The sequence below is a fragment of the Neophocaena asiaeorientalis genome, unplaced genomic scaffold, assembly GCF_003031525.2.
Source record: "Neophocaena asiaeorientalis asiaeorientalis breed wild unplaced genomic scaffold, Neophocaena_asiaeorientalis_V1.1 scaffold40, whole genome shotgun sequence".
Lineage (NCBI taxonomy): Eukaryota > Metazoa > Chordata > Mammalia > Artiodactyla > Phocoenidae > Neophocaena > Neophocaena asiaeorientalis.
In genome coordinates, this window is record NW_020185335.1 from 2,435,721 (window position 1) to 2,461,854 (window position 26,134).

A 26,134-nucleotide genomic window follows, 5' to 3' on the forward strand; every position below is an offset into this window, starting at 1 on the left:
AGTTTTTCACGTTTGAGAATCATGTTTGTTGTGGGTTGCTCGGATTTGGCCTTTATTATGTTGAGGTAGGTTCCCTCTATGCGCACTTTCTGGAGAGTTTTTATCATAAATGGGGGGTGAATTTTGTCAAAAGCTTTTTCTGCATCTATTGAGATGATCATATGGTTTTTATTCTTCAGTTTGTTAATATGGTGTATCATGTTGATTGATTTGCGTATAACATTTAATCCATTCACGTTTAAGGTAATTATCGATATGTATGTTCCTGTGACCATTTTCTCAATTGTTTTGGGGTTTTTTTTGTAGGTCCTTTTTTCTCTTGTGTTTCCCACTTAGAGAAGTTCCTTTAGCATTTGTTGTAGAGCTGTTTTGGTGGTGCTGAATTCTCTAAACTTTTGCTTGTCTGTAAAGCTTTTCATTTCTCCATTGATTCTGAATGAGATCCTTACCAGGAAGAGTAATCTTGGTTGTAGGTTCTTCCCTTTCATCACTTTAAGTATATCATGCCACTCTCTTCTGGTTTGTAGAGTTTCTGCTGAGAAATCAGCTGTTAACCTTTCGTGAGTTCCCTTTTATGTTATGTGTCATTTTCCCTTGCTGCTTTCAATAATTTTTCTTTGTCTTTAATTTTTGCCGGTTTGATTACTATGTGTCTCAGTGTGTTTCTCCTTGGGTTTATCCTGTATGGGACTCGCTACGCTTCCTGGACTTAGGTGGCTATGTCCTTTCCCATGTTAGGGAAGTTTTCGACTATAATCTCTTCACATATTTTCTCTGGTCCTTTCTCTCTGTCTTGTCCTTCTGGGACCCCTCTAATGCGAATGTTGTTGCATTTAATGTTGTCCCAGAGGTCTCTTAGGCTGTCTTCATTTGTTTTCATTCTTTTTTCTTTATTCTATTCTGCAGCAGTGAATTCCACCATTGTGTTTTCCAGGTCACTTATCTGTTCTTCTGCCTCAGTTATTCTGCTATTGATTCCTTCTAGTGTATTTTTCATTTCAGTTATTGTATTGTTCATCTCTTTTTTTTGTTCTTTAAACAGCAAAGTCATTCCTCTGGGGGAAGAAGTGTTTAAGTCAATCTCCAAGATATTTAAACACCAAGCATTGAGATGCCTAGTGCTGCAAATACCATGGTCTACAAGAATGACTTCTAAATTGTGGCAAGCTACCTGGGCCAAGTGGCCAGCGAGCCTTTCAGAGGGGATTAGCCAACTGAGGAATCATTACCCTCTGACTCTTGAATCCGGTGATTCGCTTTATCAGCTGAAGCCATCTGATCATGTCACTGAAGTGCACAGTTAAATACCTGAACCTTCAAACTCAGTGGAGAGGAAAGTGCTCTGTAAACAGATTTGTTGCTGTGCGCATTCTTCCTTACTGCCTCAGGGCACTTTCTGCAAAACCAGGAGGTGGCTTTCATGCCGATTAAATGTGGGGATTAAGCAATTCTTAAAAAAGCCAACTCAGAGCCAGGCTTTCTATGGGAAGGTGTTTCTGTGGCCTTGGTGTCAACTAACACATGGGGATTTGAATCAAGGAGAGAAAAGAACAAACACAATCTACCGAACAAACTCTGTACGGCTCTGGAGTGTCATTTTAAGTTGAATAGAAAGCAGTGGAAAGTGGATACCACTATGCTGAAGAGTTAGAATTGGAGACGTTAGAAAAGAAATTAAATTACCTAATCCATCCCTTTCTGGGTCACCCTCTACAGAGCCCCTCCACCATGGGGTCCTTTAGAAAGCCTTTTTAAAATTTTCTTAAGCAAAGAACTTTTCCCACTTATCTAGGAAGAATGTTTTACAATCTAATTTATTTTCAGTTAAGAATATTTCATAATAATTATTCATTGCAGACTTTCCTTTTACAACTCCTCAATCCTTACAACCTCACAACGCTTATCAACATCACTTTTTTCAAATCATTTTTCTTCAAATTTTTCTTGCTTTCATTTTCAACTATTAAAAAATATATGTGTGTAAGTGCATAGAGATAGATAGATATGGGTAGATATAGATATCGATAGCGATATACTAGCTGTTTATGTGAAGTGTGGTTACATAGTTACGGATAAAGTGTATATATACATATTTCCTACTAATCTGTGTGTCTGTATGTATGTGTGTGTGTGTGTATATATATATATATATATATATATATATATATATATATATATATGTATGTATGTATATAACTTTGGTTGTCCTATTTCATGTATCAGGTTGGAAATGCACAGTATGGAGGTTGGTAATTCTCCATTATCTTGTTTGTAGCCTATTAAACTGGAGATGGGTGAAGAAAAAGACCTGCTGGTCAAATTCAACCCTTCCTATAAAAGCGATTTGAATACTTGGGTGGCAGAAGAAGTTCTAGAAATCAAGTATGTGGAGCACCCTCAAGTGGACAGCCTGCACCTGCGTGGAGAAGTGAATTACCCCAACCTCACCTTTGAGACCATGGAGCTGGATTTTGGCTGTATCCTGAATGATACTGAGGTGATCCGCTACATCACAGTCACCAACTGCAGCCCCCTTGTTGTGAAGTTTCGCTGGTTCTTCCTGGTGGATGATGAGGAAAATCAGATAAGGTACCAACTAGTGTGGCAATCCTGCAGAGCTCTCCCCTGCTCTTCATTTTTTTCTCCTTCAGGCTTTGCACTTGGTTTCCTGTATTCTGAGTACTGGTCTCTCATGAATACTTTCACTTCCAACAACTAATCATTGACAGAAGGAACAAAGAGCCATGGTCCATCCTAGGTTTCCAAACAGGAAAAGCAGATAAAACATCTTTGAAAGCCCCAACTGCCACCAAATTAACAAAGTGATATCCCTAAGCCTGCTCTAATTTTGAATCTAGTGGTTGGATCATTAGAAATTTATCACTAAAAATAGTCTTCATAGAGTTTCCTTAATAAGCATTTGAAACCCAAAGCACGAATTGAGCAGGGTGATACATGAGATGTGTGCTGCCCTGAGCTCTACCTTCTGCATATTTCAGTGGGTTCCATTATGGCCCATATATGTATGTATGTATATAGATATATACTTATGTACAAAATAGTGGGAGGTGGTGAGCACCGGAAGGGAAAAGCTGTCTTTACAATATTTGGGTTTAGAAGTGTCTTTCCTGTTGAATTAGAAGCTAAAGCCAACTTAATTTGGAAAACACTCCCTTAAAGAACTAGGAACAGCCTATTTCAGTCAAGCCTCAATAACAGTTTCATGTGGGTCAAAAGCCATGTTGTTGGCCAGGATGGATGGGCTTGTGCATATTTCCTTATTGGGTGTTTGGACAGCTCGGTTTTCAACACCTGAATTTTGAATGGCCATTCTTAACTGGGAAAGTCTCTTGTTATTTCTTGGCTGGTCGATGCTTCCTGTACACTATCCTCATCTTGTGTATGATAGCCATCCTTTCTCTCCTGTGCCTGTTTCCATGGTAACTATGGCTTGCTCTGGATGTCTTCCATAAACATCTGATGATGACCCAGTGTAGCACCGAAGCCGGTTCTGGGCCTGAGTGATGGAGCCTGCTCATTAGGTGCCAATGACTGTTCAGGTTTGGGATGAAATTCTGTAGATGGTGAACATTTAAAATAATTATGGAAAACTCAGCCAACCTGACCTAATGAGTTTCAAACACCAGATTGTGTGAAGTTATTCTGATGGAACACAGCTAAATGAGTTTTTTCTATCTGGGAGCAAGGGACATGCTTTATGTATTTTTTTATTTTCGAGAGGCCATTTCCACAATTAAAATGATGACATTTTGAAAATGTTCTTGGCCAGTACTGGAGATGATACACTTAATTTTTCATTGGCTTAAGCACTCATTTAACCATATTTTTCCTTTCTTCTTTATCTTCTAATATCTTGATACTGAGCCTCTGCTTATATTTCATTCATTCATTCATTCAGAGAGTCACTCAGAAACCATTTGATAAGTGGCTCTTATGCACCAGGTAATGGGTGAGGTATCAGGGATACAGAAGTGAGTAAGACATGATCACTGGACTGAGGCTATTGGGGAAACAGATGTGTAAACCATGACACATGATAGTGCCAGCCTCTGAGGGATGCCGGGGGAATGAATGCTCGCAGGAGTCAGAGAAGGCTGCACTGAGAGGCCCAGTTAAATGCTCCAGATGGAGAAGCAGAGAAACATTCTCAGTAACAGGAATAGCATGTATATACGTTCGGATTCATGGACTCTGTTGCAAGTGACAAGAAACCTGACCCTAAGTAAAAATGAAAAGCAGGGACTTCCCTGGTGGTGCAGTGGTTAAGAATCTGCCTGCCAATGCAGGGGACACAGGTTTGAGCCCTGGTCCGGGAAGATCCCACATGCCGCAGAGCAACTAAGCCCGTGAGCCACAACTACTGAGCCTGTGCTCTAGGGCCCACGAGCCACAACTACTGAGCCCGCGTGCCTAGAGCCCGTGCTCCACAACAAGAGAAGCCACCGCAATGAGAAGCCCACACACCGTAACGAAGAGTAGCCCCCGCCCATCACAACTAGAGAAAGCCTGCACACAGCAATGACGACCCAATGCAGCCAAAAAAATAAATAAAATTTTTTTAAAATTTTTTTCTAAAAAAAAAATGAAAAGCAAAGTTCATTCACTGGTTCCCACAACTCAAAAGTCCAAGTTCATTCTGGCTTCTGGCCTGGCTTAAAGCAAGGACTCAAACAGTGTTGCTGGAGCCAGGGTCCCTGTCTCAGCTCTGCTCTCCGTCATGAGTTAGCCGCGTTCTCAGAGCAGCTTTTCTCCCATGGTCACCAGGTGCTGCCAGCACTCCTGGGGCCATGTCTGTGCAGATTCTGAGCCACTGAAAAGGAACATGAGCCTTGGTCCCAGAACTTCCAAGAGATGCACTCTGATGGGACCATCTTAATCACCTTTCCTGTCCCCTCCCCTCACCGGTCACCATCAGGGGAGGGCGAAGCTCTTGATTAGCATTGGCCTGGCCGTGTGCCCCATGCCAAGCGCTGCAGTGATGACCTCAGAACCACATGGACCGAAGGAGTGGGAGTGGGGCAGATCTCCAGGCAAAAAACTGCAATCTAGGAGAAGGAATGCGGGAGAGGCGGGTGGCACGCCCCTATCAGTGTCCACAGGGGACCCGTCAGTGCAGCCACAGTGCAGACTTCATCAATGGGGGGCAGTCCGGGGAGGCGAGTCTGGGCAGGTAGATTGGCAGCAGTGTGTGAGAGGCCTGGTATTCCATGATAAGGCACTTAGACTCTTTCTTGGAGGCAGTGGTGAGATTTGTAATCAGGAGAGTGACAGAGTCAGGTTTTTTCAGAAAGATAACCTTTAGCAGCATTCAGCACAGTTGTCCAACCCCTCCTTCCTGAAACACATTCCTTTCATGGCTTGAATAGCACCATACTCTCCTGCTTTTCCTCTTGTCCCCTCGACTGACTACTTCTCAGCTCTGGGCCAGCAGCAACTCTGATGGAGTTGTAGGACGCAGGGCTCCCTCCTAGGCTGTCTGCTCTTCCTGGAGTTGCATTTACCAACAGCTTCACTTAGCCCCGGTTGCAGAGGCTTCTGAATGCGTATCTCCACCGAGACCCCTCAGAGTTCCAAGTGCATCACCTTCTTGACATCTCCTCCTGGATGTCTCGCAGGTGACTCGTGTCCAGCGTACCCCACTCCAGTCTCAGGCTCTCCCCTGCCCCCTCCCTGCCTCTCCTGCAGGGCCCTTGTCCCAGTAAATGGCACCACTGTCCTGAGAGGCATCCAGATTCCCTCCTCTCCCTTACCCCACGCATCAAATCCATCACCAAGTTCTACCTATTACACCTTCTAAAAACCTTTCATTCCCATCTCCACGGTTGTTACCCTAGTTGAAGCCCCGATTGCTCCTGCCTGGACACTTGTGACAGCCCCTGACTGGGCTCTCTGCCTCCACTCCTGTGCCACAGTCCATCACCCCCTCAGCAGACAAGCGATGAGCGTGTCACTGCCCTGGTTTTCAGCTTTGAAGGACGCCCATGCCTCTTGGGATAAAGTACAAAATACTCACTGTGTTCTTCAAGGCTCAGCTGCCCCTGTGGTGCCCCTGAATTCCTCTCCAGCTTCTTCTCACTTTGCTCTCCCCTTACCATACTGACTTCTTTCTGTTTACCCACCATGCTGGCCTCTTTCCTGCCGAGTGGTGGTTTGCTGTCTAACTGCCCTCTCTCTGTTGGACACTGTCCACTCTCCTCACCTAGTTAGCCCTGCTGCCTCACTAAATCTTCAGCTTAAACCTCCTTCCCCAGGAAGCCTTCTCCGAGACCCTGCCCTACCCAAGGTCCCCTGTTATAGGCACCAGTAGCCTATCTCCTTGGTGACTCATCACATTTGCAGCTACGGCTAATGGTCAACTTCCTAGCTGGTGCTTAATCCCCATGAGACTAGGGAGCACATCTGTTCTGTTGCCTCTGGATCCCAGGGCCCAGCACAGTCCATAGCACAGTCCTCAAAAGGTATTTTCTAGTTAATCAACTGCTCTCCCTGCCCCTGGTGTTTGTAGTGAGAGGAGAGTCATTTCATAACTGGTTTAACACTCTTTTCTGTTGGCTTCCTGGCACCTGCCAAATGGAAAGGTTCAAGGCATAAATATCACCTTGAAGAGAAAAAACAATGCCACTTGCTGTCTAGACAGGCTCTGTCTGTGCAGCCCGTCAGAAAAACATGAACCACTCATTGGCTAAAGGTCACTTTTATCAGATATACCAACACGAACCTTTCTTTTCTAGTCAGAATTCTTCTAAGCCTCACAACTAGTAAAAGAAACAAAAGATAAAAGAAGTTTTCTTCTTTTATTAGGCAGGATATGAGGAGGCCTAGACTCTCAACATTCCTGCCTGTCACAACACGTATACATCACACGTGTGTGTGTGCATGTGCATGTGTACATGCATGTCTGTGCATTTGGGAGTGAGTGTGCATGTTTGTTTGTGTGTGTGTGTGTGTGTGTGTGTGTGTGTGTGTGTGTGTGTGATTTTGTAGGGAATTCTGACTCAGACATTCAAAGCATCTCTCTTGTTTGAGCATATTTTTGGTTCCAAGTTGGCCCTCATGTCACACATAAGAACAAAGAGAGAAGTAAAGTGGGCAAGCGTGTTAGGTAAGCACTCCCTAAGCCAGTCATTGCCTTAGAAACCCACTCATCCACGCGAGTCCACGTGCATGACAGAGTTCTGGACTGAGTTTGATAGATAACAGTCCACGCGCTCATACGTACGCAAGTAATGAGGAAGCTGGGAGGACATATCAGGGCTGGGCATGGCTGCCGGCACAACAGCACTGCAGAAACGTGCCCTTTCTTCGGCCTAACTGCTTAGCCGGATAAGAGCACGATGCTTTGTGGCATCTGTGTGAAACGGGAGCACAGGGAGGCCGACACTGAAACCAGGCTTTGCTTTTAAGAGACCAGAGAGAACCAAGCAGATGCTGGCTCAGCTGGCGTCTATGCCCAGACTCAGAGCTGCAAGCTGAGGCGATGTTAGAACTTGGAGCATGTGAGCCGCGTGGTCCCCAAGGACAGCTTTGCCTTTTTGCTTCCGAATCAGATTATAAATAAACCAAATTCAAGAGCCTAAGGGAGCCCAGCCTGACAGCAAAGGAACATGTGTTGTTCTCACACTGATTTTTTTGTGATGAGCATCAGTTGTCCAATATTGTGATTGGAAGAGGAGGGTGGAAGGGCTGGAAGTGGAGTGGAGGGTCCTTATCGCCTGGATGCTTCTGTCTGTCTCTTCATCACCCCTCAACTTCTCTTGCTTTGAAAGTGGAACTTTTTAAAGACATGGTATCAGTGGTAGTTGAGGTCCTGGGCTGTGGAATCAGACATGGCTGGTTAGAATCCCAGCTCTGTCCTAAACACATGACCCCGTGCCCTGGCTTACTTACCTGTAAAATGGGGATAATGCGGAAACCGAAAAGACTTGCTGTGAGCACTAAATGTTTATAAAGTGCATGTGTCTTTGAGATAACACATGAAAGAAAAATCTGAACTTGGTGGCTGTTTTCAGGTCTCAAAGGGTCCCTTCTTCTCCATTCCTTCTCACCAAGTGCTGCTAAGTGAAGCACTCCCCAGGATCCTAAAGTGTTGGAACCATAGGGTCCTTAGACACCAACCTGATGGACTCAGCCCCTTTTCCTTCTGAAGGTTAGAAAATTCCTTTCCTGTACCAGGCCACATTCATCAAGGCTGAAGCCAGGCCCTCAAAGGCCACAGTCTGTGTGTGGTCAGGAGGGCCAGGCCCAGAGTGCCCTCTGTCTTCCCCACCACTCCTCCCTGCAGCCAGGTAAGCCCAGACCCATGCTCAAGAACAGGCCTCTGCTTTGCCCAAGGGCCCAATCAAGGAAACAAAGATGTTTAGGGGGAAAATAAAACATGGTTCTTTATTTTTCTTTCAAAAAAAATAATAATTATATTGAATCCCATGGGTCAGGCACTGGGCATCCTTGCACCCCAGCCTTCCAGGGCTGCTCAGTGTGCTAAGAGCCTGGCCTCTAAGGCAGCCTTCTACTCAGCCACCTGCCCCATGTGACCCTGATGGATGGCTGAGGGTCCCTGAGCCTCAGCTTCCTTGTCTGAAATGAGGGTGATTATAACGGCATCTCCCACATACGGATGTGGTGAGGATTGTCTCAGCCCCTACTGCAGAGCTCTTGGATCTGTGTGTCATATAATAAATGCTCAGTAAGTGTCAGGTGTTACGACCATTCCTTTATTGAGGAAATTGAGTGGATTGGCACCCCTGTAATGCTAATACAGGACCTATTTGAGAAGCAGAATCCCGGAGGTGGCTTGGAAACATCTCCTGGAATTAGTCAGAAGCCATTTCAGGACACAGAGAGGCCTCACGGGGTCTGAGGGCCGCAGGTGTCTCTTGCTAGCTTGAGCTTCTGTCCCTTCAATAAATATCCCTCTGTCTTCCCCACAGGCCCTGCACCTCTCAGAAGCCTTCAAGCTTCTGCAGTTGTATTTTTTTTTTTCCACCTCCCAGAGAAGTTTGGTTAAGAGACAAAAGCGAGCATGGAGCCTGGGGTCTAGAGGGAAAGCAGTTCTGATGAGGGAGCAAAAAGGGTCAAAAGAGGGAACAGAAGTGGCCACAGCTGTCCTCAGGCAAAGTGCCAAGTCAAGTTCTTATGCCCCTCCCACCCCCTTTCTTCCCTAACTCTCCCCCTGCTTGTACTTGAGCCAGAATGACAGTTTAACAGCCCAAAGAATGAATCCAGTGCAAACAGGGGCTATCCCCCTCGCCTGTATTAGTTTCCTATTGCTGCTGTAACAAATCACCATAAGCTGATGCTGGCAGGAAGTAGCACACCTAAAGGATTAGTCTAGATGAGATGAAGAAAGGTAGCAGAGGCCTGAAGGGACAAGGGATGAGAGTCTTAACCAGAACTTCTGTGGCCTCCCTTACCAACTCAAGGTGTTATGTGACCTGCTTTTCTGAGTCATGTATGGCTGAGGGTTGAGGGGAAGTTGACCTTAAGAATATTCACTGAGCAGTAGTGCAGAAGTACTGGGGGTTAGAACTTCAACATAGTATTTCAAAGGGGACCGATTCAGCGCATAACAGTCTTTAATTTAAAAAAATTAAATTAGTAAATACATGAATAAACATTTGAAGAGTAAAAAGGTCATGGTATCAGAAGCCCATGAGTCAGGGAAATGGTAGCAATATGACTGGAAAATTCTGCAGGGCCAGGTCAGGTCCGGTGTTGTAGGCCATGCTGAGGAGTTTGATTTTTTTCAAAATGTAGTGAAAAGCCTTGGAAGGGTTTAAAGTAAGTGATTAAGAGAGAGTGACATGGGCTACCATGGACCAGAGTCAACAGAAATGGTAGTCCTTAGACTAACAGAACTGCAAGAGGTCATTATCAACAGAAGAGCAGGTCATTATCTAAGGGGAAGCAGGCTCATTAAAGGCACTTCTACTGGGTATACTTAAGGAAGAAGGAAAATTATCTCAGACATATGTCTGAGATGCAAGAAGGATTTCTGAACTAAGAAAATGGTATATTATGGGTAAAATTAAAATACCATTAACTACATAAAATAATAATGTAGAATATTAATGTAGGACTGAAATACTGTATAGTATGGAAGGGGAGAAATGAAAGATTTTAGGTCTTTGAGTTGTTCCAGAAGAGGGAAAAGGTAAGCTTTAAACATACATTTAAGTAAAGAAAAGAAGTAAAAGTATTTTATTACTAGAAGAAGAAAAAAAGTGAAGGGGAAAAATATAGTCAATCCAAAATAAATAAAAAATTAGGGGAAGGAGTGACATGGAAAAGAAACACAAAAATAAATAAACAAAAATTACAAAATAAGATGATAAAATAAATCCAAATGTATCGGTAATTGAAATCACTGTAAATAAAACTAAGAAAATGATTGTGCTTCTGGATTTTACTCACAATTATTTTTAAAAGAGATACCTGAAAAATAAGGATACAGTAACATAAAAGGATGGGGAAAGATAGAACAGGCATATAATGGAGGGAGTTCTGAGGAAGCTATGAAACATCAGTTAAAATAGACTTCAATTTTTAAAAATTTTTATCAGAGTATAGTTGATTTACAATGTTGTGTTATTTTCTGCTGTACAGCAAAGTGAATCAGTTATACATATACATATATATATATATATATACATATATATATATATATACTTTTTTTAGATTCTTCTCCCATATAGGTTATTACAGAGTACTGAGTAGAGTTCCCTGTGCTATACAGTAGGTCCTTATTAGTTATCTGTTTTCTATATAGTAGTGCGTATATGTCAATCCCAGTCTCCCAGTTTATCCCTCCCCCACCTTTCCCCCTGGTAACCAAAAATGGACTTTAAAACAAAAAAGCATTACCAGAGGTCAAGAAGGTTACTAGGTCAGTTCACCAGAAAGATATAATAATCCTAAACTTCATACATCTCAAAACATAACTTCAAAATACATAAAGCAAATCAAATCCCCTATCTTTAATAACACTCTCTCGAGCAGACAGAAAATCAGCAAGACTATATAGCTTACATTGCCGCATGTAGTAGCCACCAAACCTCATGTAGCTATTTAAATTTTTTTTTAACTTTTTAAATTAAAAATGTAGCTCCTTAGTAACACTAGCCACATTTTAAGTGCCCAGTAACCACATGTGGCTTGTGGCTGTTGTATTGAACAGCACAGATACAGGCCATGTCAGTCACTGTAGAAAGTTCTGTTGGACAGCTCTCCTACAGACAATTCGAACACAATTAACAGGCTCCATATAATATATGTAGAACACTCCATTAAGAAAAAACTCTTCCAGCCCTATGGAACACTTATGAAAAATTACCATATACTAGGGCTTAAAGCAAATCTCAACAAATCTGTTAATGTTAGAAATCAATAACAAATATATATTTAAAAACAAACAAGAAGAACATAGACATTTTAAAATACACTTCTGAATAACCTATGGGTGAAAAAAATCACAATGAAAATTAGGAAATACTTAAGATTGAATGATGATGAAAAAAATCAGTGGTAATGAAACTGAAGTGGACTTCTAAAAATTTTTATTGGATTATAGTTGATTTACAATGTTGTGTTAATTTCAGGTATACAGCAAAGTGATTCAGTTATACATATACATATTTTCATTCTTTTTCAGATTCTTTTCTCATATAGGCTATCACAAAATATTGAGTAGAGTTTCCTGTGCTATACAGCAGGTCCTTGTTGGTTATCTATCTTATATATACTAGTTTGTGTATGTTAATCCCAAGCTCCTGGTTTATCCCTCCCCCCCCCACCCCATTCTTCCCCTTTGGTAGCCATAAGTTTGGTTTCAATATCTGTAAGTCTATTTCTGTTTTGTAAATGAGTTCATTCTTTTAAAATTAGATTCCACATATGAGTGATATCATATGATATGTCTTTCTCTGTCTGACTTCACTTAGTATGATAATCTCTGGGTCCATCCATGTTGTTGCAAATGGCATTATTGTGTTCTTTTTTATGGCTGAGTAATATTCCATTGTATATATGTACCACATCTTCTTTATCCATTCCTCTGTTGATGGATATTTAGGTTGCTTCCATGTCTTGGCTGTTGTAAGTAGTGCTGCAATGAACATTGGGGTGCATGTATCCTTTCGAAATATGGTTTTCTCCAGATATATGCCTAGGAGTGGGACTGCTGTATCATATAGTAGTTCTATTTTTATTTATTTATTTTTAATTATGAACTTATTTGGTAATTTTATAATCATCTATTGGCACATACTTTTTTTAAAAATAAACTTATTTATTTTTGGCTGTGTTGGGTCTTCATTGCTGCACACAGGCTTTCTCTAGTTGCAGCGAGCGTTGGCTACTCTTTGTTGTGGTGTGCGGGCTTCTCATTGTGGTGGCTTCTCTTGTTGTGGAGCGCAGGCTTTAGGTGTGCAGGCTTCAGTCGTTGTGGCATGTGGGCTCAGCATTTGTGGCTCACGGGCTCTAGAGCACAGGCTCAGTAGTTGTGATGCACGGGGCTTAGTTGCTCCGTGGCATGTGGGATCTTCCTGGACCAGGGCTTGAACCCGTGTCCCCTGCATTGGCAGGCGGATTCTTAACCACTGTACACCAGGGAAGTTCAGTAGTTCTATTTTTAGTTTTTTAAGGAACCTCCATACTGTTCTCCATAGTGGTTGTACCAATTTACATTCCCACCAACAGTGTTGGAGGGTTCCCTTTCCTCCACACCGTCTCCAGCATTTATTGTTTGTAGACTTTTTGATAATGACCATTCTGACTGGTGTGAGATGATACCTCATTGTAGTTTTGATTTGCATTTCTCTAATAGTTAGTGATGTTGAGCATCTTTTCATGTGCTGTTTTTGGCCATCTGTATGTCTTCTTTGGAGAAATGTCTATTTAGATCTCCTGCCCATGTTTTGGTTGGATTGTTTGTTTTTTTGACATACAAACAGCATGAGCTGTTTGTATACTTTGGAGATTAATCCCTTGTTGGTCACTTTGTTGTCAAATATTTTCTCCCATTCTGTGGGTTGTCTTTTCGTTTTGTTTATGGTTTCCTTTGTTGTGCAGAAGCTTTTAAGTTTAACAAGCTCCCATTTGTTTACTTTTGTTTTTATTTTCATTACTCTAGGAGGTGTGTGCAAAAAGATTTTGCTGTGATTTATGTCAGAGAGTGTGTCCTGCCTATGTTTTCTTCTAAGAGTTTTATAGTGTCTGGCCTTACATTTAGGTCTTTGATCCATTTTGAGTTTATTTTTGAGTATGGTGTTAAGAGAATGTTCTAATTTCAGTCTTTTACATGTAGCTGTCCAGTTTTCTCAGCAGAAGCTAAAGTGGACTTAAATGAAAATCTGTAGTCTTAAGTCAGTGGTTCCCAACTGAAGGCAATTTTGCCCCCCAGGGGACATTTGGCAATGTCTGGAGACATTATTATTATTATTTTTATTATTATTATTATTATTATTATTATCATCGGCATCGGCATCATCATAACCAAGGGGAGCTACTGGCTTCTAGTGGGTAGAGGCCAGGGTTGCTACTAAGTATTTTTCAATACACAGGACAGCCCCCAACAACAAAGAATTATCCATTCGAAATATTGATAGCGCTACCATTGACAAGCCCTACTTTAGATGCTTATGTTACAAAAGAAAGGAGGCTGAAAATTGATTTGAACCTTCACAGCTATAAAAGTTGGGTAAGTAAATAAACAAATATAGCCAAAAAAAAGACAGAAGGAAATATTGAATGTATGACCAGAAATTAATGAAAGAGAAAATTAAATAAAATACAAAGAATCAACAAAGCCAGGAGTTGACTGTTTGAAGAGACTATTAATAAAATCAACAAATTCAGGCAAGACTGATAAAGAAAAAAAAAAAGACACAACCATTACTAGGAATACACAAATGATATAACTACAGTTGCAGCAGATATTAAAAAGATGAAATTTTCATGAGTAACTTTATGGCAAAAATTTGAAAAATTGGATAAAACGAATAAAATCTTAGAAAAATACAACTTATCAAAACTAACTTAAAAAAAAAAATCCCAGCTTACCCTTCCCCCTCCCCGTGTCCTCAAGTCCATTCTCTAGTAGGTCTTGCATCTTTATCCCAAGTGGCATGGACATATGTACACTACCAAGTGTAACACCGATAGCTAGTGGGAAGCGACTGCATAGCACAGGGAGATCAGCTTGGTGCTTTGTGACCACCTAAAGGGGTGGGATAGGGAGGATGGGAGGGAGGGAGATGCAAGAGGGAGGAGATATGGGGACATATGTATATGTATAGCTGATTCACTTTGTTATAAAGCAGAAAGTAACACACCATTGTAAAGCAATTATACTCCAATAAAGATGTTTAAAAAAAATCCAAATGGTCTTTTAATCACTGAAGAAATTGAATAAATAGCTTCAAGTCCTTCTGTAATAAAACACTAGTTCTGATCGACAAAGGCAAGTTTTTCCAAGTATTCAAGGAACAAATAATTATTCCAAACTTACACAAATTCTTTTTTTTATATTACTTACTTTTTATTGGAGTATAGTTGATGTACATTATTGTGTAAGTTGCAGGTGTACAGTATAGTGGTTCACGATTTTAAAGGTTATGCTCCATTTATAGTTATTATAACATATTAGCTATATTTTCCATGTTGTACAATATATCCTTTTAGCTTATTTTATACGTTTCTTATTTTTGTTATTTTTTTATTCTTATTTTATAACATAATAGTTTCTACCTCTTAATCCCCTACCCCAATATTGCCCCTCCCCTCTTCCCTCTCCCCACTGGTAACCACTAATTTGTTCTGTACATCTGTGAGTCTGTTTCTTTTTTGTTATATTGACTAGTTTGTTGTATTCTTTACATTCCCCATATGTGATGTCATACAGCATTTGTCTTTCTCTGTGTGACTTATTTCATGTAGCATAATGTTCTCCAAGTCCATCCATGTTGTTGCAAATAGCAAAATTTCCTTCTTTTTCTATTGCTGAGTAATATTCCATTGTACATATATACCACATCTTCTTTATCCACTAATCTGTTGATGGACACTTACGTTGCTTCCATATCTTGGCAGTTATAAATAATGCTGCTATGAACATTGGGGTGCATGTATCTTTTCAAATTAATGGGTTTTTTTTCCATATATACCCAAGAATGGAATTGCTGGGTCATATGATAGTTCTATTTTTAATTTCTTGAGAAACCTCCATACTGTTTTTTGCAGTGGCTGCACCAATTTATGTTCCCACCAACAGTATTTGAAGGTTCCCTTTTCTTCACATCCTTTGCAACATTTGTTATTTGTGTTCTTTTTTAATGATAACCATTCTGACAGGTGTGAGGTGATATCTCATTGTGGTTTTGATTTGAATTTCCCTAATGATTAGTGATGTTGAGCATCTTTTCATGTGCCTGCTGGCAATCTGCATGTCTTCTTTGGAAAAACGTCTATTCAGGTATTCTGCCCATTTCTTTTTTAATACCTTTATTGGAGTATAATTGCTTTACAATGGTCTGTTAGTTTCTGCTTTATAACAAAGTGAATCAATTATACATATACATATATCCCCATATCTCCTCGCTCCTGCCTCTCGCTCCCACCCTCCCTATCCCACCCTTTTAGGTGGTCACAAAGCATTGAGCTGATATCCCTGTGCTATGTGGCTGCTTCCCACTAGCTATCTATTTTACATTTGGTAGTGTATATATGTCCATGCCACTCTCTCACTTTTTCCCAGGTTACCCTTCCCCCTCCTTGTATCCTCAAGTGCATTCTCTACGTCTGCATCTTTATTCCTGTCCTCCCCCTAGGTTCTTCAGAACCTTTTTTTTTTTTTGATTCCATATATATGTGTTAGCATACAGTATTTGTTTCTCTCTTTCTGACTTACTTCACTCTGTATGACAGAATCTATGTCCGTCCACCTCACTAGAAATAACTCAATTTCGTTTCATTTTATGGCTGAATAATATTCCACTGTATATATGTGCCACATCTTCTTTATCCATTCATCTGTCGATGGACACTTAGGTTGCTTCCATGTCCTGGCTATTGTAAATAGAGCTGCAATGAACATTTTGGTACTTGACTCTTTTTGAATTATGGTTTTCTCAGGGTATATGCCCAGTAGGGCGATTGCTGGATCGTATGGTGCTTCTATTTTTAGTTTTTTTAAGGAACCTCCATACTGTTCTCCATAGTGGCTGTATCAATTTACATTTCCACCAGCAGTGCAAGAGGGTTCCCTTTTCTCCACACCCACTCCAGGATTTATTGTTTGTAGATTTTTTGATGATGGCCATTCTCACTGGTGGGAGGTGATGCCTCATTGTAGTTTTGCTTTGCATTTCTCTGATGATTAGTGATGTTGAGCATCCTTTCGTGTGTTTGTTGGCAATCTATATATCTTCTCTGTAGAAATGTCTATTTAGGTCTTCTGCCCATTTTTGGATTGGGTTGTTTGTTTTTTAGATATTGAGCTTCATGAGCTGCTTGTAAATTTTGGAGATTAATCCTTTGCCAGTTGCTTCATTTGCAAATATTTTCTCCCATTCTGAGGCTTGTCTTTTCATCTTGTTTATGTTTTCCTTTGCTGTGCAAAAGCTTTTACATTTCATTAGGTCCCATTTGTTTATGTTTGTTTTTATTTCCATCTCTCTAGGAGGTGGGTCCAAAAGGATCATGCTGTGATTTATGTCATGGAGTGTTCTGCCTATGTTTTCCTCTAAGAGTTTGATAGTGTCTGGCCTTACATTTAGGTCTTTGATCCATTTTGAGTTTATTTTTGTGTATGGTGTTGGGAGTGTTCTAATTTCATTCTTTCACATGTAACTGTCCAGTTTTCCCAGCACCACTTATTGAAGAGGCTGTCTTCTCCATTGCATATTCTTGCCTCCTTTATCAAAAATAATGTGACTGGGGCTTCCCTGGTGGCGCAGTGGTTGGGAGTCCGCCTGCCGATGCAGGGGACATGGGTTCATGCCCTGGTCCGGGAAGATCCCACATGCCACGGAGCGGCTGGGCCCGTGAGCCATGGCCGCTGGGCCTGTGCGTCCGGAGCTTGTGCTGCACAACGGGAGAGGCCACAACAGTGAGAGGCCCACGTACCGCAAAAAAAAAAAATTTTTTTAAATAAGGTGACTGTATGTGCATGCATTTGTCTTTGGGCTTTCTATCCTGTTTCATTGATCTATATTCCTGTTTTTGTGCCGGTACCATACTGTCTTGATTACTATAGCTTTGTAGTATAGTCTGAAGTCTGGGAGCCTGAATCCTCCAGCTCCGTTTTTCTTTCTCAAGATTGCTTTGGCTATTCGGGGTCATTTGTGTTTCCATACAAATTGTGAAATTTTTTGTTCTAGTGCTGTGAAAAATGCCATTGGTAGTTTGATAGGGATTGCACTGAATCTGTACATTGCTTTGGGTAATATAGTCATTTTCAGAATGTTGATTTTTCCAATCCAAGAACATGGTATATCTCTCCATCTGTTTGTATCATCTTTAATTTCTTTCATCAGCATCTTATAGTTCTCTGAGTACAGGTCTTTACCCTCCTTAGGTAGGTTTATTCCTAGCTTTTTTATTCTTTTTGTTGCAGTGGTAAATGGGATTGTTTCCTTAATTTCTCTTTCATATTTTTCATCATTAGTGTATAGGAATGCAAGAGATTTCTGTGCATTCATTTTGTATCCTGCTACTTTACCAAATTCATTGATTAGCTCTAGTAGTTTTCTGGTGGCATCTTTAGGATTCTCTGTGTATAGTATCATGTCATCTGCAATCAGTGACAGCTTTACTACTTCTTTTCCGATTTGGATTCCTTTTATTTCTTTTTCTTCTCTGATTGCTGTGGCTAAAACTTCCAAAACTATGTTGAATAATAGTGGTGAGAGTGGGTAACCTTGTCTTGTTCCTGATCTTAGTGGAAATGGTCTCAGTTTTTCACCATTGAGAATGATGTTGGCTGTGGGTTTGTCATATATGGCCTTTATTATGTTGAGGTAAGTTCCCTCTTTGCCCACTTTCTGGAGGGTTTTCATCATAAATGGGTGTTGAATTTTGTCGAAAGCTTTCTCTGCATCTGTTGAGATGATCATATGGTGTTTATCCTTCAGTTTGTTAATATGGTGTATCACATTGATCGATTTGCATATATTGAAGAATCCTTGCATTCCTGGGATAAACCCCACTTGATCATGGTGTATGATCCTTTTCATGTGCTGTTGGATTCTGTTTGCTAGTATTTTGTTGAGGATTTTTGCATCTTTATTCATCAGTGTTATTGGCCTGTAGTTTTCTTTTTATGTGACGTCTTTGTCTGGTTTGGTATCAGGGTGATGGTGGCCTCATAGAATGAGTTTGGGAGTGTTCCTCCCTCTGCTATATTTTGGAAGAGTTTGAGAAGGATAGGTGTTAGCTCTTCTCTGAATGTTTTCATGTTTAGAATTTTCCTGTGAAGCCATCTGGTCCTGGGTTTTTTTTTGGTGGAAGATTTTTAATCGCAGTTTCAATTTCAGTGCTTGTGATTGGTCTGCTTATATTTTCTATTTCTTCCTGGTTCAGTCTCGGAAGGTTGTGCTTTTCTAAGAATTTGTCCATTTCTTCGAGGTTGTCCATTTTATTGGCATATAGTTGCTTGTAGTAGTCTCTCGTGATCCTTTGTATTTCTGCAGTGTCAGTTATTACTTCTCCTTTTTCATTTCTTATTCTGTTGATTTGAGTCTTCTCCGTTTTTTTCTTGATGAGTCCAGCTAATGGTTTATCAATTTTGTTTATCTTCTCAAAGAACCAGCTTTTTGTTTTATTGATCTTAGCTATTGTTTCCTTCATTTCTTTTTCATTTATTTCTGATCTGATCTTTATGATTTCTTTCCTTCTGCTAACTTTGGATTTTTCTTTCTCTAATTGCTTTAGGTGTAAGGTTAGGTTGTTTATTTAAGATGTTTCTTGTTTCTTCAGGTAGGATTGTATTGCTATAAACTTCCCTCTTAGAACTACTTTTGCTGCGTTTTGGGTCGTCGTGTTTTCATTGTCATTTGTTTCTAGGTATTCTTTTATTTCATATTTGATTTCTTCAGTGATCTCTTGGTTATTTTAGTAGTGTATTGTTTAGCCTCCATGTGTTTGTATTTTTCACAGATTATTTCCTCTAATTGATATCTAGTCTCGTAGTGTTGTGGTTGGAATAGATACTTGATACAATTTCGATTTTCTTAAATTTACCGAGGCATGATATGTGACCCAAGATATGATCTATCCTGGAGAATGTTCCATGAGCACTTGAGAAGAAAGTGTACACTGTTGTTTTTGGATGGAATGTCCTATAAATATCAGTTAAGTCCGTCTTGTTTAATGTATCATTTAAAGCTTTATTTTCCTTATTTATTTTCACTTTGGATGATCTGTCCATTGGTGAAAGTGGGGTGTTAAAGTCCCCTACTATTACTGTATTACTGTCCATTTCCCCTTTTATGGCTGTTAGCATTTGCCTTATGTATTAAGGTGCTCCTATGTTGGGGGCATAAATGTTTACAATTGTTATATCTTCTTCTTGGATTGATCCCTTGATCATTCTGTAGTGTCCCTCTTTGTCTCTTGTAATAGTCTTTATTTTAAAGTCTATTTTGTTTGATATGAGAATTTCTGCTCCAGCTTTCTTTTGATTTCCATTTGCATGGAATATCTCTTTCCATCCCCTCACTTTCAGTCTGTATGTGTCCTTAGGTCTGAAGTGTGTCTCTTCTAGACAGCATATGTACGGGTCTTGTTTTTGTATCCATTCAGCCAGTCTGTGTCTTTAGGTTGGAGCATTTAATCCATTTACATTTACAGTAGTTATCGATATGTGTGTTCCTATTACCATTTTCTTAATTGTTTTGGGTTTGTTGTTGTAGGTGTTTTCCTTCTCTTGTGTTTCCTGCCTAGAGAAGTTCCTTCAGCATTTATTGTAAATTCCCTTTATGTTATTTGTTGCTTTTCCCTTGCTGCTTTTAACATTTTTTCTTTGTATTTAATTTTTGGTAGTTTAATTAACATGTTTCTTGGTGTATTCCTCCTTGGATTTATCCTGCATGGAACTCTCTGTGCTTCTTGGACTTGATTGACTAGTTACTTTCCCATATTAGGGAAGTTTTCAACTCTAATCTCTTCAGATATTTTCTCAGTCCCTTTCTTTTTTCTCTTCTTCTTCTGGGACCCCTATAATTCGAATGTTGGTGCATTTAATGTTGTCCCAGAGGTCTCTGAGACTGTCCTCAATTCTTTTCATTCTTTTTTCTTTTTTCTGATCTGTGGTAGTTATTTCCACTATTTTATCTTCCAGGTCACTTATCTGTTCTTCTGCCTCAGTTATTCTGCTATTGATTCCTTCTAGGGAATTTTTAGTTTCATTTATTGTGTTGTTCATCATTGTTTGTTTGCTCTTTAATTCTTCTTGGTCCTTGTTAAACGTTTCTTGTATTTTCTCCATTCTATTTCCAAGATTTTGGATCATCTTTACTATCATTACTCTGTAATGATATCATTACTCTATCATTACTATCATTACAAAATTCTTTTTCAGGTAGACTGGCTATTTCCTCTTCATTTGTTTGGTCTGGTGGGTTTTTACCTTGCTCCTTCACCTGCTGTGTGTTTCTCTGTCTTCTCATTTTGCTTAACTTACTGTGTTTGGGGTCTTCTTTTCATAGGCTGCAGGTTCATAGTTCTCATTGTTTTAGGTGTCTGCCACCAGTGGGTAAGGGTGGTTCAGTGGATTTTGTAGGCTTCTTGGTGGAGGGGACTGGTCTCTGTGTTCTGGTGGGTGAGGATGGATCTTCTTTCTGGTGGGCAGGACCACATCCAGTGGTTTGGTTTGTGGTGTCTGTGCCCTTATTATGATTTTAGGCAGCCTCTCTGCTAATGGGTGGACTTGTGTTCCTGTCTTTCTAGTTGTTTGGCATAGGGTGTCCAGCACTGTAGCTTGCTGGTCATTGAGTGGAGCTGGGTCTTAGCATTGAGATGGAGATCTCTAGGTGAGCTTTTGTCATTTGATGTTACGTGGAGCCAGGAGGTCTCTTGTGGACCAATATCCTGAACTCAGCTCTCCCACCTCAGAGGCACAGGCCAGACACCAGCCAGAGCACCAAGACCCTGTCAGACACACGGCTCAGAAGAAAAGGATAAAAATAAATAAAAAAAAATTTTTTAATAAAAAAAATAAAAAAATAAAATAAATAAAATTAAAAATTGTTAAAAATTTAAAAGTAATAAAAAAAAGAAAGAAAAGAGCAACCAAACCAAAAAGACAAATCCACCAATGATAACAAGTGCTAAGAACTATACTTAAAAAGAATGAAAGAAAGAGAGAGGCGGGGTGGGGAGAGAGATACTGAGAGAGAGAGAGAGAGAGAGAGCGAGAGGAAGGGAGGGAGGGAGGGAGGGAGGGATGGAGAAAGAGTATTAAGTTATTAAAATAAAAAATTATTTTAAAAATTTTTTCAAAAATTGTTAAAAATTTAAAAGTAATAAAAAAAAGAAAGAAAAGAGCAACCAAACCAAAAAGACAAATCCACCAATGATAACAAGTGCTAAGAACTATACTTAAAAAAAAAAAAAAGAATAAAAGGACAAACAGAACCCTAGAATGAATGGTAACCTTAGAACAAATGGTAAAAGCAAAGGTATAGAGACAAAATCACACACAGAAGCATACACATACACACTCACAAAGAGAGAAAAAGGAAAATATATATATATATATCTTTTGGGATGTAAGCTCTCTAGACCTTTGCCCTTGGTACAAGTGCTCCACGTCTTTGATAGCCCTTCTCTTAATCCTCTTGCATCATCACCATCTCTGTACAAGGAAACAGAAGAAAACAATACACTAGTCACCCCTCTCACTCCCTAATTTGACTTAAGCTGGCTTTTGGCCCCTCACTTAGCTGAAACTGCCTCTCTGGAAGTTCAGTGATGATTTCATTACCGAGTTGAGGCCCTTTCTCACTCCACAGTGTTCCTTGACATCCACTCTTGTTTTATTGTGAAATTACATCATGCAGGCAAAAGTGTGTATAACACATGTGCATAGCTTAAGAATAATAATGAATTGAACATCCGCGTCTTATCACCCCCATTATAAATGTAACATTATTGGTAAATTTGAAGCCCCTTATGAAAGAGAACAGTGTGAAGTTGACCCCCAGCAGACCTGCTTATCCTCTATGCTGCTGCCCCTGGAAGCCCCCCAGGCCCTCCATCACCCAGGCCTCCCATAGCCCATCCATCTAGAATCTCCTCTCCTGCTGTGATAGGCCAGCTAATTTATCTGACCAGGGGATCAGATTAGCCTCTGGGACTAATGGGAGGGCTGCACACCATGTCTCAAGTCTGAGCTTCCAGAAACAAGTTCCTGTCTTTGTAGTGAGCCTTCAAGTGACTTAAATCCAAGAAGAGGGAGACCTTTCACTCTCTTCATATTTAACTTAAAAGTGATCACCATGGGCTTCCCTGGTGGCACAGTGGTTGAGTCCGCCTGCCGATGCAGGGGACATGGGTTCGTGCCCCGGTCCGGGAAGATCCCACATGCCGCTGAGCGGCTGGGCCCGTGAGCCATGACCACTGAGCCTGCGCATCCGGAGCCTGTGCTCCGCAACGGGAGAGGCCACAACAGTGAGAGGCCCGCGTACCACAAAAAAAAAAAGTGATCACCATGTTAGGGATCACGTAGTCTGCTTCTATTTGCAGTTCAGTTTAGTCCAATTTCCTGAGATATTTGTTACCCCCTAGAGAAATGAATTGGGCTGTTTTTCATTTCAATTTTGAGTGTTATAAAACTTCTTATACGGCTTTTATGTTATTATAGAAAAACTCTAGTTACCTTATTATAAGATTCATTCTTTTTAAGGCATCTTCCCAATGTCTCAAAATTCAGTGGAGGGCATCAGACTTTTAGATATTCACTGTGAACTAAGCTGGCTTCTAAAGAAGTCAGTGGAAAGTTATCAGTGCATATCTGAACCTGAGTTAGGATGATGTCTGCTTGCTTTGTATAGTGATCTGATTTATCCACATGTTTGTATTAATTACCCCCCCAAAGCTAGCTCTGTCTACTGAAGGCCAGACATTAAAAGAAATTGACTTTAAAAACTGTCCTGTTTTCAAATACACACTACTATATGTAAAATAGATAACTAATCAGGACTTATTGTATAGCACAGGGAACTCTTCTCAGTACTCTGTAATGACCTATACTGGAAAAGAATCTAAAAAAGTATGGATATCCAAGTATGTAAAACTGATTCACTTTGCTGTACACCAGAAACTAACACAACACATTAAATGAACTATACTACAATAAAAATTCAAAAAATTAAAATGCAAAAACAGAATATGTCAACTGTGAATAAAGATAGTTTTACACTCTCCTTTTCAAAAAAAAAAACTGTCCTGTTTTGAAAATATTTCTGAAGAGCTTTGAAGCTGATTATAAGGGAGATTTCACAGCCCACCTGTTCGGCAGCCTTTCTAAGAGCATGTAGCAGTGGAGACACCTTCTGGAACTTTTATAGAAGTGGTCATTTCTCACGGAAATCCCTCTGGAGAGCTTCGAGGTAAATTCTGGGCACATCCCTCTACTACTCACCTTGCAGCAAAACTCTCTGTAGGAAGTCACTTCAGGGGCAAGGTCGACTGTGTCTTGCTTTTCCTTATCTAGATACAATCAGGATGGGTCCCTTTTCTTCCAAAGAAAGCTTCTAGACAATACATTGTATGTTCCTTATGTTGCGTCTTCCAGTTACTTTCAGGATGAAAAAAAACTACTTTATGAGTCACTGCCTTGGGCAGGGCATGGCATGCAGTAACCAAGGAGAAGCCTTCTCTTATTGACCAGGTAGACTGTCCAGTAAAGCTGTTAAGAGCATGAGATTTGGAGCCAGGCTAACTTAGCTCAGCCACTTACTTGCTTTCTGAGTTTTGTCATCTGAAGACTGAGACCATCATAGGACCTACCTCATCAAGCTGTGGTGAAGATTTAACTAGGCAGTCCTTAGTAAGTGCTTAATATAATACCTGGTAGAGAGTAAGTGATGAATAATTGTTGGCTGCAGTTACTTTATTAGGGCCTGTCTTAGTCTGTTCGGACTGCTATAACAAATACCAGAGACTGTTCGGACTGCTATAACAAATACCAGAGACTGTTCGGACTGCTATAACAAATACCAGAGGCTGGGTGGTTTAAAACAGTAGACATTTATTTCTTACAGTTTTGGACGTTGGGAAGTGGTTCTTCAAGTTCCACAGGTGGTTCCAATGGACAGCTGCAGTGGGAACCATTGTTCTAAAAGCTCCTACTGCATCTCCTTTTGAGAACCTTTAAAAATACGGTTTTCACCCCCCTACAGTCTGAGTAACTTGAGTCTCAGCTGCTCAGTTATGTCCCACCAACTCGCAGTACGGGTGGCCAGTTGGAAGCATTCTGGGATACAATAAAGAGCTAAGGCAGGCTGCTTTCCATGTGAGGAAGCATGTGCGTGCCAGATGGAAGCAGATGATGGTGATGACAGTGATGTTGACAGTGATGAGGGAGAGGAGGAGGATGGAGAAGAAGAAGACTAGAGAAGTGGTGGGTGGCAGTCAGGGCTATCCAGCAGTGGAGGCAGGCGTGGCAGGACAGGGGCCTAGCAGCCACGGGGACAGGAGAGGTGCCCATCCTCCTCCTGCCACTTTATTTTTACTGTTTTCGCACACCTCTTCCTCCTGGCATTGGGCACGGGAGGTTGACAAGCACAAACAGCAAATGTAGGGGGAGCATAGGTGCCCGAGTGATTGTGGTGGCCCCTACTCTCTGCTCCACTGTTCTCTTATTTCCATCCCTGCTGGCTAGCCAGCCACCCAGCCTTGCTCATGGACAGGCTCGGGAGGTGGCAGTAGGTGGGGATAGACCTCGGGCTGTGGTCTCTCAGGCTGGGCTCCTCACTCCAGGGCCATGGTCCTGCCATTCCACCTGCTAATATGCACTGGAACTTCCCACTCCATCTCCCCTTTGATCTCCTTGACCAAGGCTGCCATTATCCTTTTTCTGGATTTCTAACACTGTTTTCTATGTGGGCTTCCTGATTTTTATTTTTTAAAAAATCATAAAAAAACAGAACATCCCATTAGGTTATGCTTTCCATCGCTGTTTACAGCATGGTTCAGATTTTTAGTCATTCTAGGGTTGTCCCCTTCTAATCCATGCTCCCTTCTGCAGCCCAAGTGAACTTTTCAGATCATTTCCCTTCCCCATTTAAAACCTCTGGGAAGACTCTCCATTTTCCTGAGGATAAAGCCAACTCCTTAGTCAGGCTTACAAGGCCCTTCAGGGTCAAGCCTCCTGCTCCCCAGCCTCCCCCTATTTGGATATCAAAATGAGAAAATGACCCACAGCAGCCACTGGTCTCCTATCAGTGGTCTTAGCATGGTTCAGAGGTCCAGTTTGAGTTTCAGCAATTCAAGGTTATGAATGTGTGCTATTCAGTATGACCGATTTCATTGTCGAGATATTTTCTCCTACAGTTACACCTCCTACTTCCATTGCTTTTAATGTTTAATCTGTGTGCCACATTAAGCAAACCACATGTCTTTACCTGTTAGACCTTACCAGGTGGTTTTTTACATTGCCATTCTTCCTCTCAGCTGTCTAACCTCTGCTTCTCTAATTTCCTTAAACCCCTCTCTCTCTACCTCTTTCCCTTCCTCCCTTCCTCTGACTCTACACATCATAAGCTTCCTCCAGATTAGATAGGCCCCCCAGTTCCCGCTTCTAAAGGGGGCAGATTATAATCATCACTTTAAATCATGTTAAAAGTAGGCAAATTCTTGAGCCTCTCTGAGCACAAACACAAAGTTCCAGCCACTTTTCCATATTTGTGGTCTTACACTTGCTGATCTTCCCACTTCGGGAAGCAAATGACAGATGAAACAGATGGGACTGGCTCAGCGCTTTCCCCATCAGCACGTTCCAGCTCTGCCACATGAACAGGAGGAGCCAACTGCAGACATACACACATGGAAGACAGCCTGCCTTAGCCCTTTATTATGTCCCAGAATGCTTCCAACTGGCCACCCGTGCTGAGGTGGA

General features: G+C 40.9%; 1 protein-coding gene across 1 annotated transcript in view; it reads left to right on the forward strand.

Annotated features, from left to right (window-relative positions):
- HYDIN (HYDIN axonemal central pair apparatus protein) overlaps positions 1–26,134 on the forward strand; it is a 431,085-nt gene that overhangs the window by 258,484 nt on the left and 146,467 nt on the right. Inside the window, exon 24 of the mRNA XM_024735584.1 lies at positions 2,276–2,589. Coding sequence (XP_024591352.1) covers positions 2,276–2,589 — 314 coding nt within the window. The remainder of the gene's footprint in view (positions 1–2,275; positions 2,590–26,134) is intronic.